The sequence below is a fragment of the Phyllobates terribilis genome, unplaced genomic scaffold (assembly GCF_046119375.1).
Source record: "Phyllobates terribilis strain yellow unplaced genomic scaffold, ASM4611937v1 Scaffold_2__4_contigs__length_985480577, whole genome shotgun sequence".
Lineage (NCBI taxonomy): Eukaryota > Metazoa > Chordata > Amphibia > Anura > Dendrobatidae > Phyllobates > Phyllobates terribilis.
Genome location: NW_027362762.1, coordinates 41360375 through 41382044, shown reverse-complemented (window position 1 = coordinate 41382044; position 21670 = coordinate 41360375). Strand labels below are relative to the sequence as shown.

Sequence of the window (21670 nt, the reverse complement as noted above, 5' to 3'; positions counted from 1 at the left end):
TCAGCTCTGCTACACATGTACATGGAGGTCGCAATGGTCAGTGTCTATACTGTAGATATGTGGTGATAGCCCTGACAGTGGCATGCTGGGAGTTGTAGTTTTTATCATTGCGTTGGCATAAAGTTGGCGCCAATTAATCATTTGCGGGTGCCCCTTGTGGTGAGGCATGGTATTGCCACAGCAATGGCAGCCACAGAGATTGTCACCCACCAGGCGCTAGGATATTACGGATCCATATCAGACGGGAGGCAGGGTCACCAATTCATCCTTATTTTATAATTTCCCTCAAGAAACCTCAATCGCACCATCATTTAAAGTAAACAACGGGGGAGGTCGGTCGCGTCGATTTCGCATCCACAGTTTGGTGAAAATCGCAGCAAATACATAAATTATATACCGCGACTGTAAAACTGAGGCAAATAGCGGCATTTTGACACAATAAATAGCAATTTGACTACATTATGTCAATATACCACAATATGGCGGCTTTTAGATGGCACCAAAATGGCAGCTAACTGTATCTGTGGTGTAAAACAACCATGTATTAAGTAGTGTAAATCATTTGTTACTACAACATGATCCCCGCAGCGACCATTTGAGTCTGCATTGCGGAGATACTGGCGCAGCGGCCTGTTCACAACACAATATTAGGGCCCTCACACGGCAAGAAGCAGAGCAAGGGGGAAGTCGAGCTCTTGCCCATAGCAACCAATCACAACACTCCATTCATTTTCCAAAGGGCTTCTGAGACATGAAAGCTTGAATCTGATTGGTTGCCACGTCAGGTTTACATGGAGTCTTGTTGCTAAGGGCAAAACTTCTACAGGAAAGTAGGAAATGTCTTCAGAATGGAGTCCGCCATATTCCCGGAGACTTGTCCGCCCCCGCTCTCATCTGTGACCTCTTGGCAGAGCTTGGCCATTTTTTTTTTCTTCTTTAAATCCAGTTCAACCTACCTAACTTTTTGACTGGAAATTACCTTTAAATGTCAGTGGTCTCCAACTGATGGATACTGGGAAACTACAACTCCCAGCATGCCCAGACAGCGACCGCTCAGAATCCATTCATACATACAGTCAAACACTTCTAATCCACTCTTCGGAGCCAGATTATCGGACTTTTCGGATTACTGGACGCCCTGCTGACCGCTCACTGGACATCAGCAATCTAATAAGACGCGACTGGTCGCTGTTATAGACAAATTTTTATTCCAAACTTGTGAAAATGAATAAATTAAGACATAATTTGTGGAGAAATAAATAATTTATCCATAGAAAATTCCATAAAATAGTTATCATACACGAATATAAAATATATATACACGATGTACTGGAGGGGGCGCCGGCGAGGGGGGGCACATTGCCAGGACCAGGAGTACAATGCTGAGGCCGGACATGGCTCTTACGGTGGTTTTATAAGGTTTGTATTATACTTCAGAGCTGCATTCACTATCCTGCAGGCTTCAGAGCTGAAATTGTCACTCCTTGCTTGTTTACTGTCTGGTGATGTGACGGCTTCACACCAGACACTGAAAAGAACCGTCCCTGCAATATAGGAGCCACTAGGTGTGGGGGGTGTCTGTCCTCAAGCATGCTGACTGTTTCTAATAACAAGCGGCAGAATTATGAATGCAGCTCTGGAGTATAATAAATCTTTTTTTTGGGGTTTGGTCTTCCAAAGGTCAGCTGATTGGTAATCTGAATATATAGATGGGGGTTGTGCTCATCCCCCAGGATCTAGATCACTGGTGAGCGTCAGCTGATGAACTACATGTCCCAGCACACCTAACCCCTCAATGATCCAAGGAGTGGGGGGCCTGGGGATCCGCAGAGGGGTCTGCAGATGTCACTTCTTATCAGGAAACTGAGCAGCAAATATCCTGGCGATGCGATTCACCTCGGCCTCCGGTAGTTCGGCACTCGCCATCTTGGGGACCTGGCGTGGGCGACGTCGGAAAGGGATTCCTTTAGGGGCCCAAGCGATAACCTCATCCTGTAAAGGGAAAGGTCAGCGGTCAGTGAGGTGAGTGTGTACAGCCCCCAATATCTCATCACAGGAGCCGTCCACAGGGTGAGCGGCCACCGCAGTACAGCAGAGGGAAAAACAAGGAAAAACAGAAGAAATGTCAGCGCCATTATCCCGCACTCGAGTGTCAGCGCCATTATCCCGCACCCCGAGTGTCAGCGCCATTATCCCGCACCCGAGTGTCAGCGCCATTATCCCGCACTCGAGTGTCAGCGCCATTATCCCGCACCCCGAGTGTCAGCGCCATTATCCCGTACCCCGAGTGTCAGCGTCATTATCCCGCACCCCGAGTGTCAGCGTCATTATCCCGCACCCCGAGTGTCAGCGTCATTATCCCGCACCCCGAGTGTCAGTGTCATTATCCCGTACCCAGAGTGTCAGTGTCATTATCCTGTACCCCGAGTGTCATTATCCTGTACCCCGAGTGTCAGCGTCATTATCCCGCACCCGAGTGTCAGCGCCATTATCCCGCACCCCGAGTGTCAGCGTCATTATCCCGCACCCCGAGTGTCATTATCCTGTACCCCGAGTGTCAGTGTCATTATCCCGTACCCCGAGTGTCAGCGTCATTATCCCGCACCCAGAGTGTCAGCGTCATTATCCCGTACCCCGAGTGTCAGCGTCATTATCCCGTACCCCGAGTGTCAGCGTCATTATCCCGCACCCCGAGTGTCAGCGTCATTATCCCGCACCCCGAGTGTCAGCGTCATTATCCCGCACCCAGAGTGTCAGCGTCATTATCCCGCACCCAGAGTGTCAGCGTCATTATCCCGCACCCAGAGTGTCAGCGTCATTATCCCGCACCCAGAGTGTCAGCGTCATTATCCCGCACCCAGAGTGTCAGCGTCATTATCCCGCACCCAGAGTGTCAGCGTCATTATCCCGCACCCAGAGTGTCAGCGTCATTATCCCGCACCCCGAGTGTCATTATTCTGTACCCTGAGTGTCAGTGTCATTATCCTGTATCCCGAGTGTCAGTGTCATTATCCTGTACCCCGAGTGTCAGTGTCATTATCCTGTACCCTGAGTGTCAGTGTCATTATCCTGTATCCCGAGTGTCAGTGTCATTATCCTGTACCCCGAGTGTCAGTGTCATTATCCTGTACCCCGAGTGTCAGTGTCATTATCCTGTACCCCGAGTGTCAGCGTCATTATCCCGCACCCCGAGTGTCAGCGTCATTATCCCGCACCCCGAGTGTCAGCGTCATTATCCCGCACCCCGAGTGTCAGTGTCATTATCCCGTACCCAGAGTGTCAGTGTCATTATCCTGTACCCCGAGTGTCATTATCCTGTACCCCGAGTGTCAGCGTCATTATCCTGCACCCGAGTGTCAGCGCCATTATCCCGCACCCCGAGTGTCAGCGTCATTATCCCGCACCCCGAGTGTCATTATCCTGTACCCCGAGTGTCAGTGTCATTATCCCGTACCCTGAGTGTCAGCGTCATTATCCCGCACCCAGAGTGTCAGCGTCATTATCCCGTACCCCGAGTGTCAGCGTCATTATCCCGCACCCCGAGTGTCAGCGTCATTATCCCGCACCCAGAGTGTCAGCGTCATTATCCCGCACCCAGAGTGTCAGCGTCATTATCCCGCACCCAGAGTGTCATTATTCTGTACCCCGAGTGTCAGTGTCATTATCCTGTACCCCGAGTGTCAGTGTCATTATCCTGTATCCCGAGTGTCAGTGTCATTATCCTGTACCCTGAGTGTCAGTGTCATTATCCTGTATCCCGAGTGTCAGTGTCATTATCCTGTACCCCGAGTGTCATTATCCTGTACCCCGAGTGTCAGTGTCATTATCCTGTACCCCGAGTGTCAGTGTCATTATCCTGTACCCTGAGTGTCAGTGTCATTATCCTGTACCCCGAGTGTCAGTGTCATTATCCTGTACCCTGAGTGTCAGCGTCATTATCCCGCACCCAGAGTGTCAGCGTCATTATCCCGTACCCCGAGTGTCAGCGTCATTATCCCGCACCCCGAGTGTCAGCGTCATTATCCCGCACCCAGAGTGTCAGCGTCATTATCCCGCACCCAGAGTGTCAGCGTCATTATCCCGCACCCAGAGTGTCATTATTCTGTACCCCGAGTGTCAGTGTCATTATCCTGTACCCCGAGTGTCAGTGTCATTATCCTGTACCCCGAGTGTCAGTGTCATTATCCTGTACCCTGAGTGTCAGTGTCATTATCCTGTACCCTGAGTGTCAGTGTCATTATCCTGTATCCCGAGTGTCAGTGTCATTATCCTGTACCCCGAGTGTCATTATCCTGTACCCCGAGTGTCAGTGTCATTATCCTGTACCCCGAGTGTCAGTGTCATTATCCTGTACCCTGAGTGTCAGTGTCATTATCCTGTACCCCAAGTGTCAGTGTCATTATCCTGTACCCCGAGTGTCATTATCCTGTACCCCGAGTGTCAGTGTCATTATCCTGTACCCCGAGTGTCAGTGTCATTATCCTGTACCCTGAGTGTCAGTGTCATTATCCTGTACCCTGAGTGTCAGTGTCATTATCCTGTACCCCGAGTGTCATTATCCCGTACCCCGAGTTTCAGTGTCATTATCCTGTACTCCGAGTGTCAGCGTCATTATCCCGCACCCAGAGTGTCAGCGTCATTATCCCGTACCCCGAGTGTCAGCGTCATTATCCCGCACCCAGAGTGTCAGTGTCATTATCCTGTACCCCGAGTGTCATTATTCTGTACCCCGAGTGTCAGTGTCATTATCCTGTACCCCGAGTGTCAGTGTCATTATCCTGTACCCCGAGTGTCAGTGTCATTATCCTGTACCCTGAGTGTCAGTGTCATTATCCTGTACCCCGAGTGTCAGTGCCATTATCCTGTACCCTGAGTGTCAGTGTCATTATCCTGTACCCCAAGTGTCATTATTCTGTACCCCGAGTGTCAGTGTCATTATCCTGTACCCCGAGTGTCAGTGCCATTATCCTGTACCCTGAGTGTCAGCGTCATTATCCTGTACCCTGAGTGTCAGTGTCATTATCCTGTACCCCGAGTGTCAGTGTCATTATCCTGTACCCCGAGTGTCAGTGTCATTATCCTGTACCCTGAGTCAGTGTCATCATCCTGTACCCTGAGTGTCATTATCCCGTACCCCGAGTGTCAGTGTCATTATCCTGTACCCTGAGTGTCAGTGTCATCATCCTGTACCCCGAGTGTCAGTGTCATCATCCTGTACCCCGAGTGTCAGTGTCATTATTCCGTACACCGAGTGTCAGTGTCATTATCCTGTACCCCGAGTGTCAGTGTCATTATCCTGTACCCTCAGTGTCATTATCCTGTACCCTCAGTGTCGGTGACATAACCCTCCTGCGGTGACAGAGGCCGGCCTCTGATCTGCGGTGGTGCGGGGGTTAACAGTACAGTCAGCAGCTGCCCTTGTGTAATTTCAGATCCGCTCCGTCATCCGGACTGAACCGGCTCCAGATGATCAGCGCTGAACTCTGTACACAGTGAGAAGCAGGAAGAGCCGGGGGACGGGGCGATGTCACCGGGGGGACGGGGCGATGTCACCGGGGGGACGCCGCCACCACGCTGATCCAGGACCCCTCCCCGAATATTATATACATTACATCTCCTTTATCCTAAAAGTATAATAACCCGACACAAGGCAGGTTACAGCATCGGGGTATTATAGGCAAGAACCAGGAGGCTCAGGATGAGCAGAGCCATGTATTACCCCCCCCTACCAAAAAGAAAGGGAGTAAATATAAATCTATGGGGGATAAGGGGTGCAGAAGAAAGGGTTAACGGCCCATACAGTGCAGTATATATATATATATACACACACACATACACCAGGACGCAGTTCTCCTTTGTTTGTCGTCTCCGTGTACAGCCAGGGTGTTTGTGACACGAGACGCTCCGTGACCCTGACCTGCGGGGTAACGGACGCTGCGTGACCCTGACCTGCGGGGTAACGGACGCTGCGTGACCCTGACCCGCGGGGTAACGGACGCTGCGTGACCCTGACCCGCGGGGTAACGGACGCTGCGTGACCCTGACCCGCGGGGTAACGGACGCTGCGTGACCCTGACCTGCGGGGTAACGGACGCTGCGTGACCCTGACCCGCGGGGTAACGGACGCTGCGTGACCCTGACCCGCGGGGCAATGGACGCTGCGTGACCCTGACCCGCGGGGTAACGGACGCTGCGTGACCCTGACCTGCGGGGTAACGGACGCTGCGTGACCCTGACCTGCGGGGTAACGGGCGCTCCGTGACCCTGACCTGCGGGGTAACGGGCGCTCCGTGACCCTGACCTGCGGGGTAACGGGTGCCGCTCACACCCTATCTGTTTACAGCATTCCTGCAAGACCAGCCCCGCCGGGCCCCGCCATACCGACACCTGCCGGACCGGGGGGCCCCCAGGAACCAAAACTATAGGAGGGAGCCACCACTTAAAGGGGTATCCCGGCCAATAGCCACAATATGCAAATAGATAAAAAAAAATAAAAAAGTTAGAGAACTTTTCATTAAAGCTAAAGTTAGAGAAATCTGATAGGAGCTGGACCGTCCCTCTAAGATGGAGACGAGGCTGCGTCCGTATCGTGGCAGGGTCTTGTTCCACGCACATTCCTGGTTTTTGGGGTCATGTCTGGTCCCTTTCATCTATTGTGCGGCCCCCCAGCACCGGGCGTCTAATTTTAGACCGCCCTCGTGCTCCGTGTCACCGCATTTTCCACTGAATTCTCCTTCATGGCTTCCGGTGATAATGGATTTGGCCGCCGGTGGCCGCGTGTGACGCTCTATGGGCCGGCCGCTAATCACACCGAAATGTGCTGGGTGCTAAAAGTAACCAATCAGATCACTGCAGATACCCCACACCTGCGAGGGAAAAGTAAACGCTGGATTGTGATTGGCCGTTAGGGTCAATGCTAATTTACTTACTTACAGGAAAGCGCTGACGAGCTGCTGTTGATGGATCTGATCTCAGCCTCTAACAGGCTTCATTTAGAGGTTTTTCTATTGGACCCATTATAGTCTATGGGTCTGTTCCCTCCCCCACAAATAAAAAAAACAAACAAACCAAAAACGGCCCAATGGCTGCCCCCTCATCACCCCGTGTACCAGTGACCCCTCTGCCCCCCGTGACCCCTCTGCCCCCTCATCACCCCGTGTACCAGTGACCCCTCTGGCCCCTCATCACCCCGTGTACCAGTGACCCCTCTGCCCCCCTCATCACCCCGTGACCCCTCTGCCCCCTCATCACCCCGTGTACCAGTGACCCCTCTGCCCCCTTCATCACCCCGTGTACCAGTGACCCCTCTGCCCCCCTCATCACCCTGTGTTCCAGTGACCCCTCTGCCCCCCTCATCACCCTGTGTTCCAGTGACCCCTCTGCCCCCCTCATCACCCTGTGTTCCAGTGACCCCTCTGCCCCCCTCATCACCCTGTGTTCCAGTGACCCCTCTGTCCTCATCACCCCGTGTACCAGTGACCCCTCTGCCCCCCTCATCACCCCGTGTACCAGTGACCCCTCTGCCCCCCTCATCACCCTGTGTTCCAGTGACCCCTCTGTCCTCATCACCCCGTGTACCAGTGACCCCTCTGCCCCCCTCATCACCCTGTGTTCCAGTGACCCCTCTGTCCTCATCACCCCGTGTACCAGTGACCCCTCTGCCCCCCTCATCACCCTGTGTTCCAGTGACCCCTCTGTCCTCATCACCCCGTGTACCAGTGACCCCTCTGCCCCCCTCATCACCCTGTGTTCCAGTGACCCCTCTGTCCTCATCACCCCGTGTACCAGTGACCCCTCTGCCCCATATGTTTCCTCTGATCTGTGCATTATAACCAGTTTTCTGTGTGATGGGGTGATGTTCGGACGCTCGGGGCGATGTTCGGACGCTCGGGGCGATGTTCGGACGCCCGGGGCGATGTTCGGAGGCTCGGGGTGATGTTCGGACGCCCGGGGTGATGTTCGGAGGCTCGGGGTGATGTTCTGACGCCCGGCGTGATGTTCGGACGCTCGGCGTGATGTTCGGACGCTCGGCGTGATGTTCGGAGGCTCGGGGTGATGTTCGGAGGCTCGGGGTGATGTTCGGACGCCCGGGGCGATGTTCGGACGCTCGGGGCGATGTTCGGAGGCTCGGGGCGATGTTCGGAGGCTCGGGGCGATGTTCGGAGGCTCGGGGCGATGTTCGGAGGCTCGGGGCGATGTTCGGACGCTCGGGGCGATGTTCGGACGCTCGGGGCGATGTTCGGACGCTCGGGGCGATGTTCGGACGCTCGGGGCGATGTTCGGACGCTCGGGGCGATGTTCGGACGCTCGGGGTGACATTCGGAGGCTCGGGGTGACGTTCGGAGGCTCGGGGTGACGTTCGGAGGCTCGGGGCGATATTCGGAGGCTCGGGGTGACGCTCACATCTCTGCATTTTACACTGAATTCTGACAATTTCACGATTTTACTCCGGAAATAATAAAAATAAATAAAACAAAAAAACTCCCAAAGACCATGGCGCCCTCTGGTGGCCGCTACATAGAACTGCTGATATAAAGGGAATATAGCTAAACAGTGGAGATCCCCAGAGTAATCTGCTCCACTCCAGCTGCTGGGAAATAGTCAGGGCATGCTTGGAGTTGTAGTTTCACAATAGTTGGAGTGCAGTAGATTGCCAACTTCTGGATATTCTTTTGGAAATAAGGACGTGTTGCCAATATTTAGAGATCATCACCCCCAGCATTTTGTTCTGTGCACATTATGGGTTATGATGGTGCACAAACCACCCGTGTGTTATGGATCTGTGTCTGGTGCCGGTGCTGCATATTTGCAGTGTAAATTTATGACAATTTCCAGAGTAAGTTATCTGTCACTTAGTGGAGACCCCGACCCTCCAAGGTAAAGTTCACCCTCTTCTAACAACTTTTGAAAAAAAAAAGCCAAAATGGCGCAGGGCCAATATTTAGCTTTTTTTTTTTTTTACTCCACAAGACTTTACAAATTCCCCCAAAATTAATTGCAATTACTTTTAGTGCAGAGCAGACCGGGCAAATAACAAGGGTGCCACCTGGTGGTCAAAAATGACAATGCAGAAATACATTAAGAGAAGGTTAAGGGATTGTTGATTGTCCATATTAGATTGGTGGGGGTCCGAAACCCGCCCTGGATCAGTTATTATTAGCTTTGGCGGCATCTGGATGTAAAACAGAACAGCACGGCTCCCGTATACTGTGTACTGGCCATGGGACCCCCAGAGATCTGCCCTGTTTCAGTTCCTGCGGGGGGCGACCCCTCTGCTCCCCATTCCCCTAGTTATAAATTCACAGACAGCGCCTCTGGCGATGTAGGACGTATGATGACCCCGTGTAGAAACGCACCTTCGGAGCAGACGAGGGGACGACGACGGGAGAAAGGCTCAGGGATCTCATCGATGCCTCCAAGTGCTCAGGAGGAAGGAAGAAGTTTGGGAGAAGCAGCGGATCCGAGCTGGATGAGAGAAGGTTAAGGGAAACGATAGAAAACAGCGACAAAACCACAGGACAGTGTGATGTATCCCCCCCGTAATCCGGCTGAGGTTAAAGGGGCGGCCCAGGCCAATAAGCGGCTGCTTTAATGCACTTGATTAACGGTAGCAGCCTGGACGCTTCGCTGCGGACCACCTCTCTCGTGGCCGGCGTTCATAGATCATGATTTTTGCCACACGTTGCAGTGCTGAAGCCCCCACTATGTGTAGCAGAGGCGATCGGAGTCTACAAAAGGGACTAGTAAAGAAAAGTTAAAAAAAAAAAAAAAAAAAAAAAAAAGTTTTTTTTTTACTTTTTCATATTTTTAAAATACACCACCAGTTCAGATCCCCATTAAATATAAAACAATTAAAAAACGCCAGAATTACTTTTTTATGGTCATCACAACGTTGCAATAAAAGGCGATCAAAACATCGTGTCTACCCCAAAATGGTCTCAGTAAAAAGCGTCAGCTAGTGAGACAAAAAAAATAAATAAAATAAGCCGTCACCCGGCCTCAGATCATGAAAATTGGAGACGCCTCGAGTCTCCAAGAAAAGGCGACAGAAGTAAAAACTTTTTTTATTTATTTTTTTTATACAAATTTGCAATTTTTTTTTCAGCACTTAAATAAAAAAAAAAAAGAACCTGTACATGTTTGGCACCTGCGTACTCGTAATGACCCGGCGGAGTAATAATGGCAGGTCAGTTTGGCACCTGCATACTCGTAATGACGCGGGGGGAGTCATAATGGCAGGTCAGTTTGGCACCTGCGTACTCGTAATGACCCGGGGGAGTCATAATGGCAGGTCAGTTTGGCACCTGCGTACTCGTAATGACGCGGGGGGAGTCATAATGGCAGGTCAGTTTGGCACCTGCGTACTCGTAATGACCCGGGGGAGTCATAATGGCAGGTCAGTTTGGCACCTGCGTACTCGTAATGACGTGGGGGGGAGTCATAATGGCAGGTCAGTTTGGCACCTGCGTACTCGTAATGACCCGGGGGAGTCATAATGGCAGGTCAGTTTGGCACCTGCATACTCGTAGTGACCCGGGGGAGTCATAATGGCAGGTCAGTTTGGCACCTGCATACTCGTAATGACCCGGGGGAGTCATAATGGCAGGTCAGTTTGGCACCTGCATACTCGTAATGACCCGGGGGAGTCATAATGGCAGGTCAGTTTGGCACCTGCGTACTCGTAATGACCCGGGGGAGTCATAATGGCGGGTCAGTTTGGCACCTGCGTACTCGTAATGACCCGGGGGAGTCATAATGGCAGGTCAGTTTGGCACCTGCGTACTCGTAATGACCCGGGGGAGTCATAATGGCAGGTCAGTTTGGCACCTGCGTACTCGTAATGACCCGGGGGAGTCATAATGGCGGGTCAGTTTGGCACCTGCGTACTCGTAATGACCCGGGGGAGTCATAATGGCGGGTCAGTTTGGCACCTGCGTACTCGTAATGACCCGGGGGAGTCATAATGGCAGGTCAGTTTGGCACCTGCGTACTCGTAATGACCCGGGGGAGTCATAATGGCAGGTCAGTTTGGCACCTGAGTACTCGTAATGACCCAGGGGAGTCATAATGGCAGGTCAGTTTGGCACCTGCGTACTCGTAATGACCCGGGGAGTCATAATGGCGGGTCAGTTTGGCACCTGAGTACTCATAATGACCCAGGGGAGTCATAATGGCAGGTCAGTTTGGCACCTGTGTACTCATAATGACCCGGGGGAGTCATAATGGCGGGTCAGTTTGGCACCTGCGTACTCGTAATGACCCGGGGGAGTCATAATGGCGGGTCAGTTTGGCACCTGCGTACTCGTAATGACCCGGGGGAGTCATAATGGCGGGTCAGTTTGGCACCTGCGTACTCGTAATGACCCGGGGGAGTCATAATGGCGGGTCAGTTTGGCACCTGCGTACTCGTAATGACCCGGGGAGTCATAATGGCAGGTCAGTTTGGCACCTGCGTACTCGTAATGACCCGGGGGAGTCATAATGGCGGGTCAGTTTGGCACCTGCGTACTAATAAATGACCCGGGGGAGTCATAATGGCGGGTCAGTTTGGCACCTGCGTACTCGTAATGACCCCGGGGGAGTCATAATGGCGAGTCAGTTTGGCACCTGCGTATTCATAATGACCCGGGGGAGTCATAATGGCAGGTCAGTTTGGCACCTGCGTACGCGTAATGACCCAGGGAGTCATAATGGCAGGTCAGTTTGGCACCTGCGTACTCATAATGACCCGGGGGAGTCATAAAGGCAGGTCAGTTTGGCACCTGCGTACTCGTAATGACCCGGGGAGTCATAATGGCAGGTCAGTTTGGCACCTGCGTACTCGTAATGACCCGGGGGAGTCATAATGGCGAGTCAGTTTGGCACCTGTGTACTCGTAATGACCCGGGGGAGTCATAATGGCAGGTCAGTTTGGCACCTGCGTACATGTAATGACCCGGGGAGTCATAATGGCAGGTCAGTTTGGCACCTGCGTACCCGTAATGACTCGGGGGAGTCATAATGGCAGGTCAGTTTGGCACCTGCGTCCTCGTAATGACCCGGGGGAGTCATAATGGCAGGTCAGTTTGGCACCTGCGTACTCGTAATGACCCGGGGAGTCATAATGGCAGGTCAGTTTGGCACCTGCGTACTCGTAATGACCCGGGGGAGTCATAATGGCAGGTCAGTTTGGCACCTGCGTACTCGTAATGACCCGGGGGAGTCATAATGTCAGGTCAGTTTGGCACCTGCGTACTCGTAATGACCCGGGGGAGTCATAATGGCGGGTCAGTTTGGCACCTGCGTACTCGTAATGACCCGGGGGAGTCATAATGGCAGGTCAGTTTGGCACCTGCGTACTCGTAATGACCCGGGGGAGTCATAATGGCAGGTCAGTTTGGCACCTGCGTACTCGTAATGACCCGGGGGAGTCATAATGGCAGGTCAGTTTGGCACCTGCGTACTCGTAATGACCCGGGGGGAGTCATAATGGTGGGTCAGTTTTACCATATAGTGAACAAGGTAAATAAAAACAAAACAAAAAACAATTGTGATTATTATTATTTTTATTTTTTTTCCCACAATTTCGCTTTCCATTGCTTTATATGATAAAACAAACTGTCATTCAAGTACAACTCGTCCCGCAAAAAATAATCACAATTGTTTTCTTTTATTTACCTTGTTCATTATTTGGTAATATAATTCTCCAGGTCAGAACAAGGATGTAGATACCAAACATGTATAGTCACAGTGCATTGTGAAAGTATTGGCCCCCTTGAACTTTTCTACCTTTTTCCACATTTCTGGCTTCAAACATAAAGATAGAAAATTCTAATTTTTTTGGGAAGAATCAACAAGTGGGACACAATCGTGAAGTGGAAGAAAATTTATTGGATATTTTAAACTTTTTTAACAAATTCAAAACTGAAAAGAGGGGCGTGCAATATTATTAGGCCCCCTTGAGTTAATACTTTGCAGCGGCACCTTTTGCTGTGATTACAGCTGGAAGTCTCTTGGGGTATGTCTCTATCAGTTTTGCACATCGAGAGGCTGAAATTCTTGCCCATTCTTCCTTTTAAACAGCTGGAGCTCATTGAGGTTGGATGGAGGGCGTTTGTGAACAGCAGTTTTCAGCTCTTTCCACAGATTCTCGATTGGATTCAGGTCTGGACTTTGACTTGGCCATTCTAACACCTGGATACATTTATTTTTGCACCATTCCATTGTAGATTTTGCTTCATGTTTGGGATCATTGTCTTGTCTTGTCTCAGGTCTTTTGCAGACTCCAACAGGTTTTCTTCCAGAATGGTTCTGTATTTGGCTTCGTCCATCTTCCCATCAATTTTAACCATCTTTCCTGTCCCTGCTGAAGAAAAGCAGGCCCAAACCATGATGCTGCTACCACCATGTTTGACAGTGGGGATGGTGTTTTGAGGGTGATGAGCTGTGTTGCTTTTATGACAAACATATCGTTTTGCATTGTGGCCAAAAAGTTTGATTTTGGTTTCATCTGACCAGAGCACCTTATTCCACATGTTTGGTGTGTCTCCCAGGTGGATTGTGGCAAACTTCAAACAAGACTTTTTATGGATATCTTTGAGAAATGGCTTTCTTCTTGGCACTCTTCCATAAAGGCCAGATTTGTGCAGTGTACGACTGATTGTTGTCCTATGGACAGACTCTCCCACCTCAGCTGTAGATCTCTGCAGTTCATCCAGAGTGATCATGGGCCTTTTGGCTGCATCTCTGATCAGTCTTCTCCTTGTTCGAGATGAAAGTTTAGGGGGACGGCCGGGTCTTGGTAGATTTGCAGTGGTCTGATGCTCCTTCCATTTCAATATGATCGCTTGCACAGTGCTCCTTGAGATGCTTAAAACTTGGGAAATCTTTTTGTATCGAAATCCGGCATTAAACTTCGCCACAACAGTATCTCGGACCTGCCTGGTGAGTTCCTTGGTCTTAATGATGCTCTCTACGCTTGAATCAGAACCCTGAGACTATCACAGAGCAGAGACCCCTGAGACTCTCACAGAGCAGAGACCCCTGAGACTATCACAGAGCAGAGACCCCTGAGACTATCACAGAGCAGAGACCCCTGAGACTCTCACAGAGCAGAGACCCCTGAGACTCTCACAGAGCAGAGACCCCTGAGACTCTCACAGAGCAGAGACCCCTGAGACTATCACACAGCAGAGACCCCTGAGACTCTCACAGAGCAGAGACCCCTGAGACTCTCACAGAGCAGAGACTCCTGAGACTATCACAGAGCAGAGACCCCTGAGACTATCACAGAGCAGAGACCCCTGAGACTATCACAGAGCAGAGACCCCTGAGACTATCACAGAGCAGAGACCCCTGAGACTCTCACAGAGCAGAGACCCCTGAGACTCTCACAGAGCAGAGACCCCTGAGACTATCACAGAGCAGGTGCATTTATACGGAGACTTGATTACACACAGGTGGATCCTATTTATCATTACCAGTCATTTAGGACGACATTGGATCATTCAGAGATCCTCACTGAACTTCTGCACTGACAGTAAAGGGGCCGAATAATATTGCACACCCCACTGTTCAGTTTTTAATTTGTTAAAAAAGTTTAAAATATCCAATAAATTTCGTTCCACTTCACGATTGTGTCCCACTTGTTGTTGATTCTTCCCCAAAAAATTAGAATTTTCTATCTTTATGTTTGAAGCCAGAAATGTGGCAAAAGGTAGAAAAGTTCAAGGGGCCAAATACTTGGGAGGAGAAGATTTTTTTTAAAACTTTTTTTTTGGTTCACTTTTTAATTGTTTTTAATAATCCCCTTAGGGAACTTGAAACTACGATCGTCCGATTGCCTGTGCTATACATAGCGGGGCTTCAGCACTGTTGTGTATAGCAGAAATCACGATCTCCTATGAACGCCGGCTACAGGATGGCTATCACAGGACTATAGTGATCGCAGGCACGGGGGTCTTCAGCAGACCCCTAATTGACATGACAGCCCATCAGAGCCTTGCGATCGTGTCACTGGCACATAGAATGACGCTCCCAACCGCTGATACGGCAAAGATTGACAGCGGCATCTAACAGTTTAGCAGTCGCAGCTCCGCTCCACACGTGGCTGTTAGAGGCAGATGATGGCTGCATAACAGTCATCACCTGCCGGGAAAGATGCCGGATTCGCTTACGAGCCCCCGTTAAAAGTCAGGGAGCCGTCATGTCGGGAAGGGGTTGGTGAATGCGGACCGCTGAGTGATCGGACAGATTGTCTTCTAGGGAATTTCTGCGTTACGACCTTATATAAAACATGGCGGCTGTTCGGCGGTAAATTCCCGGCGGCCATGTCTCGCCCATCCCCGCATCAATGCACCAGAGCAGTGTAGAGGATACAGTGCGTGAGCGCTCCGCCTGCCTGGTGGGTCGGTCGCTTCCTCTTCGGAGGGGCCGGTGTCTGGGTGGATAGTGTCTCCTTGCGATCTCCTCACCTCCTGGTCACACGGGGTGTCAGATTCCTCACAATGTGTGTCATCGGCCTCCAGGTTAGCAGAGGTTTTCTCGGCTTCTTCCCTGGTTTGGTCAAAGCCTCCATCCTCGTAGGGGTTGGGGGTTGGGATTGTGTGTAAATCTCGCTCGGTCTCCGCATCTCGCGCACTTTGGGGGTCCTCGTCTGCACTGTGAGATTCGCCAGAGCTGAGGGTATTGGACCGATCGACCTTATACTCCGCGCCCTCGGTGTGATCTGTGCCTGGCGGGCCGTCCGCTGGGTCGGGTTCCATGACATCGGCCTCGGTCACCATACTGGACCAGGGGCTGGTCCTGTCAGTCATGGTGGTGAGGTCATTGAGAGTCCGGGGCTCGATGACATTTTCCTCGTACTCCTCCTCATCGCTGCTGCTGTGGAGATCCAGGAAGAAGCTGCCTTCTCTCACCGGAGGGTCTGACAGGTCGTCCATGGTGTCCTCTCCATTAGTAGAGAAGGGTGGAGTGTCTGCTCGGGGGTGATTACTCTCATCATCCGCCTCCTCATCCTCCGTGTGAACTATGACCTCTGTCCTCTCAGGTATCCAGGCAGGAGATGGCCCCTGAGCTCCTGCGTCCGTGTGCTGGACCTGACATGTTGCCTCCATCCCGCTGCTGGTCGGTGCTCGGAAAAGATGATTTTCCTGAAGACCTGGAGCAAAAAAAAACAACTACTACATTAAGGAATTACTGAATGCCACTAGTGTAAAGGGGTATTCTGGTAACCGTTCTCACGCGGTGCCAATGTGGCCCCCCCACGTGCATGATCAGGAGGTCTCATGTGACATGGTGGAGACCTGATGATCCGAGGGGGTGATGGTGCATGTCTAGGGGGCTGCACGACCAGTGATCAGAGGGGGTGATGGTGCATGTCTAGGGGGCTGCACGACCAGTGATCAGAGGGGGTGATGGTGCATGTCTAGGGGGCTGCACGACCAGTGATCAGAGGGGGTGATGGTGCATGTACAGGGGGCTGCACGACCAGTGATCGGAAGGGGTGATGGTGCATGTACAGGGGGCTGCACGGCCAGTGATCGGAGGGGGTGATGGTGCATGTACAGGGGGCTGCACGACCAGTGATCGGAGGGGGTGATGGTGCATGTACAGGGGGCTGCACGACCAGTGATCGGAAGGGGTGATGGTGCATGTACAGGGGGCTGCACGGCCAGTGATCGGAGGGGGTGATGGTGCATGTACAGGGGGCTGCACGACCAGTGATCAGAGGGGGTGATGGTGCATGTCTAGGGGGCTGCACGGCCAGTGATCGGAGGGGGTGAAGGTGCATGTACAGGGGGCTGCACGGCCAGTGATCGGAGGGGGTGATGGAGCATGTATAGGGGGCTGCACGGCTGGTGATCAGAGGGGGTGATGGTGCATATATAGGGGGCTGCACAGTCAGTGATTGAAGGGGGTGATGGTGCATGTCTAGGGGGCTGCACGGCCGGTGATCTGAGGGGTGATGGTGCATGTTCAGGGGGCTGCACGGCCAGTGATCGGAGGGGGTATGGTGCATGTATAGGGGGCTGCACGGCCGGTAATCAGAGGGGGTGAGGGTGCATATATAGGGGGTTGCACAGTCAGTGATCGAAGGGGATGATAGTACATGTACAGGGGGGGCTGCACAGCCGGCGATCTGAGGGGTGATGGCGCATGTACAGGGGGCTGCACGGCCGGTGATAGGAGGGGTGATGGTGCATGTACAGGGAGGGGGCTGCACGTCCGGTGATCAGAGTGGATGATGGTTGACGTACAGGGGGCTGCACAGACTGTGATTGGAGGAAGTGATGGTGCATGTACAGTGGGCTGCACAGCCGGTGAGCGAAGGGGGTGACTGTGTATGTATAGGGGGCTGCACGGCCGGTGATCAGAGGGGTGATGGTGCATGTACAGGGGGCTGCACGACCAGTGATCAGAGGGGGTGATTGTGCATGTACAGGGGGCTGCACGACCAGTGATCAGAGGGGGTGATGGTGCATGTACAGGGGGCTGCACGACCAGTGATCGGAAGGGGTGATGGTGCATGTACAGGGGGCTGCACGGCCAGTGATCGGAGGGGGTGATGGTGCATGTACAGGGGGCTGCACGACCAGTGATCGGAGGGGGTGATGGTGCATGTACAGGGGGCTGCACGACCAGTGATCGGAAGGGGTGATGGTGCATGTACAGGGGGCTGCACGGCCAGTGATCGGAGGGGGTGATGGTGCATGTACAGGGGGCTGCACGACCAGTGATCAGAGGGGGTGATGGTGCATGTCTAGGGGGCTGCACGGCCAGTGATCGGAGGGGGTGATGGTGCATGTACAGGGGGCTGCACGACCAGTGATCAGAGGGGGTGATGGTGCATATATAGGGGGCTGCACAGTCAGTGATTGAAGGGGGTGATGGTGCATGTCTAGGGGGCTGCACGGCCGGTGATCTGAGGGGTGATGGTGCATGTTCAGGGGGCTGCACGGCCAGTGATCGGAGGCGGTATGGTGCATGTATAGGGGGCTGCACGGCCGGTAATCAGAGGGGGTGAGGGTGCATATATAGGGGGTTGCACAGTCAGTGATCGAAGGGGATGATAGTACATGTACAGGGGGGGCTGCACAGCCGGCGATCTGAGGGGTGATGGCGCATGTACAGGGGGCTGCACGGCCGGTGATAGGAGGGGTGATGGTGCATGTACAGGGAGGGGGCTGCACGTCCGGTGATCAGAGTGGATGATGGTTGACGTACAGGGGGCTGCACAGACTGTGATCGGAGGAAGTGATGGTGCATGTACAGTGAGCTGCACAGCCGGTGAGCGAAGGGTGTGATGTTGCATGTACAGGGGGCTGCACGTACCGCTGAGGAGGTTGCTGACTTGGGACACCAGCAGACTGGATTTAGTCAGCAGCAGGCGGGTCTCCGTATCTTCGTCGCTCGGAGGTTTCGCCTCCACGTTGTGCAGGGGTTTCCCTCCTGCCGGTTCGCAGCTCGGCAGACTCCGATACAACTTCTGCTTGAAATATTTCTGAATGTCATCAAGTTCACGGAGATTCTTCCTGCAGAACAGAGGAACGTTCCCGCTTTATTACAGCCGCGCTCCTCACAAGTATACTTCCTAACTCTGCCTAGCCATCTATATTGTAGTTTCGGTTATAAACTGATCGCCGTCTTCTCCCGTTTCCAGCGCCGCTCTGTGCCTCTTCCAGGTCATGTGACTTACATTTGGGCTGGCCGGGTCACACAGGAGTGGAAGTCACTTTCACAATGGAAGTCTATGGAGCTTCATTCTGAAGAAAGAAACTAACGCCGTCCCTGCGTGAGCCAGAAAAGAAAAGGAGCGAGGAAGAGGAGCGGAGCTGGAAACCGGCGAGAATATTATCACACCTACGCTACGTCACATAGACAGGATTAGGAAAAAAAAATATTGGGAGTAATTCTTTAAAGGGGCTGTCCAGGAATACGGTCACTTATATTATATTCTGAAGGTTTAGACGTTTAAAACAAAAAATACACAGGTCCTCACCGTCCCCCGGGTCTAGCGTTGTCTCTCCGGTCTCTTTTTTTACAGGCTGCAGCGGTGAAGTCACAACTATAGAGCACATCGCTGCTGCAGACAATCATTGAGCTCAGCCGACGTACACTAGGCAAGCCGCTCAGCGAGTGGCTGCAGCGGTCATGGGAGCTGTAGTCATGTAGCTATCCTTGCACCCAGTAAAAAAAAAAAAAAAAAAAAAAAAAAAAAAAAGCATTGCAAAGTAGTGGTGGAGAGTCGGCGCAGGGCCTGGGGAGCAGTGCGGTGTTTATTGCCTTAAACAAGTGAAAGCCTTTGGGAGAAAAAAATATATTCTTGTACAACCTCTTTAATTCAGGTATTATGTAAATGAATCTGGAATATCCTTTTACAAGAAAAAAAAGAAAAAAAAAAGGTTTTCCAAGATTAGGGGGAAACAACAAGGCTCTTACTATTTTCCTTAATAACGGTGTAAACGATGGAAATGAGAAATAAACGCAGATTCATTGTACTCTGCGTAATTCAGGATGGGGACATGCAATGGAGAGGAAGCACCAACCCCCTCCAGTGTGGCCCCATCATTACGGCCGGACCCCTCCATCGTCACCTGAGTGCAGACAGCAGAGACGTCCGTGACGACTGAGACAGAGCGTCCATATGCTCTGCGCTCCACGTGTTCCTCTCTGCCTGCTGGACAGACTCTTGGAAGCGGCGCATGGTCTCCGTATGTTCATCGTGTCCTATGGATGGGAATACAGTCTCCCTGCAAATAAAAAAAAGAAATAAAAAATGGAGTATGTAGAAACCACTGAAGCACATCATACTGAATACATCCAGCTCGTGTTGTCAGGGCGCTTTATTTCTTACTTCTCCAGAGGTGTATGTGATGGCACCGTCGTCTCACCTTTTTCTGTCTTGGCACGGCACGTCGGCGATGTCTGCAGGAGGGGGCGCGGGGTACGTGGTGACCGGACCAAACAGAGCGGGACTGGAGTGATAGAGGGAAGACGGATGTGACAAGACCTGGAAAACAAAAATGAGATGATATTAAGTAAAGCTGAACTATTCCAGGGGTGTACGTTACCCCTCTGCGACAATAAAAATAATAACATTTTTATTTGTATAGCGCCAACATATTCCGCGGAGATTTACAATTCAGACAATTTACAGACTTTACGGGCCACTGTCCCATAGGGAATGTAGATTGTGAGCCCCAATCAGTCTTTGGAGTGTGGGAGGAAACCGGAGAACCCGGAGGAAACCCAAGCAAACACAGAGAGAACATACAAACTTCTTGCAGATGTCCTTGGTGGGATTTCAACCCAGGACCCCAGCGCTGCAAGGCTGCAGTGCTAACCACTGAGCCACTGTGCCGACCATGTAGATCACTAGCAGCACACGACGTCGTTGGGCCTTGTACCCATCAGCGGCTCCTAGGACGCTGGGATTCGAGTGCGGGCAGAGGAAGTTCGCCTGTCAGTATGGGTTTGTACCCGGGTACTGCATATCCGCACAGCCGACCCCTGCTCTATACATTCTCATGTACAGGGTATCTCCTTCTACTTTCTTAGTAACCCTTTATAGGGATGAGCTAAACACAGACACTACGCACCTCCGGACGTCTGGGTGCTGCCTCACTCCTCAGCCGTCTCTCCTCCTTCAGATGCGAGATGCTTTCCAGAGGAGTGATGGACACTTTGATTTGACCTTGGCAATGACCAGTGAAATCACCGATATTGTACCATCCGCACACGGACTGAAAGCCGGAGAGTAAAGGAGAGAGATCCACAGAGGCGAAGCCCAGGACTCGTTCCACTTCTGAGAGAAATCAGAGAAAGGATTGATACTGTAAAGATTGGAGCCGTACCTTCACTTTCTCCATGTCACGCTGCAGAGGAGCGGGCAGAGCGAGGATAATCTGCACTGCGCTGCGCTGAAGAGGGGAAGGAGGGGGGTCAGCTGGCCGGGTGTGGAAAAGGCATGAATGTCAGGGCCGAATGTCAGGTCCACCCTCTGGTGTGAATGTGCACGCAATGAGAGGTTACTTGCAAGCGATCAGCAAGATGGAAGCACCGGGACACCGGCTACTCTGACACAGCAGCAGAGGCCGGTAACCGAGGCAATAAGTGGTGCACAACACAATGTGCAGAATCCATCCATTCTAGAGAACGGAGAGAATTTTTAATAAGAAGTAAATTGCAAAGTTTTTTTTTTTTTTTTTTTTAACAAGCAACTTATTAATTGGATAAAATTGACCAAAAAATTGCTTGTAAAAAAGAAAAAAAAAAGCAACAAGCAACTTTGCAATTTTACCCAATTAATAAAATGAGATGTTTAATAACGGAGCGGAGATAAAACCTCAGGACAACCTGACGTAGGTTTATCCGCTCTTGCTTCGTCATCAGTAACTTACCGGCTGCTTTGTGCCACACCTTGAACACTAAGGTCTGTTGAGGGTCGAGGAGAAGCTCGTTATTCAACCTACAAAAAATAAGTAAAAAAAATGATATCTTCTGCATCACCAATCAGCGAGTACAAGTCAGAGCACAGGGTTCTTGTCATTCCTGGAGATGGTCCCTTATGGGCTAATCTTCAGGTCGGTCGAGTGTAGGAACACGTCAGATACCTAGCAGACTTTTCTATTCTATCCACGTGAATGTCGGAGCTTCTGCAGCAGGTGCACAGATTTTTGCAAACCCCATT

The 21670-nt window shown here is 51.7% G+C and overlaps 1 protein-coding gene across 2 annotated transcripts in view; it reads right to left on the bottom strand.

The window, feature by feature from the left end:
* Positions 1-1191: 1191 nt before the first annotated feature.
* C2CD3 (C2 domain containing 3 centriole elongation regulator) overlaps positions 1192-21670 on the bottom strand; it is a 93777-nt gene continuing 73298 nt past the window's right edge. For both annotated transcript variants that reach the window (XM_073661250.1, XM_073661251.1), the window contains exons 26-33: positions 21381-21448; positions 20580-20785; positions 19872-19990; positions 19575-19730; positions 18313-18512; positions 15358-16138; positions 9357-9465; positions 1192-1992 (exon numbers count right to left, since the gene is read on the bottom strand). In XM_073661250.1, the coding sequence (XP_073517351.1) occupies positions 1846-1992; positions 9357-9465; positions 15358-16138; positions 18313-18512; positions 19575-19730; positions 19872-19990; positions 20580-20785; positions 21381-21448 (1786 nt within the window). In that variant the 3' untranslated portion in view covers positions 1192-1845. The remainder of the gene's footprint in view (positions 1993-9356; positions 9466-15357; positions 16139-18312; positions 18513-19574; positions 19731-19871; positions 19991-20579; positions 20786-21380; positions 21449-21670) is intronic.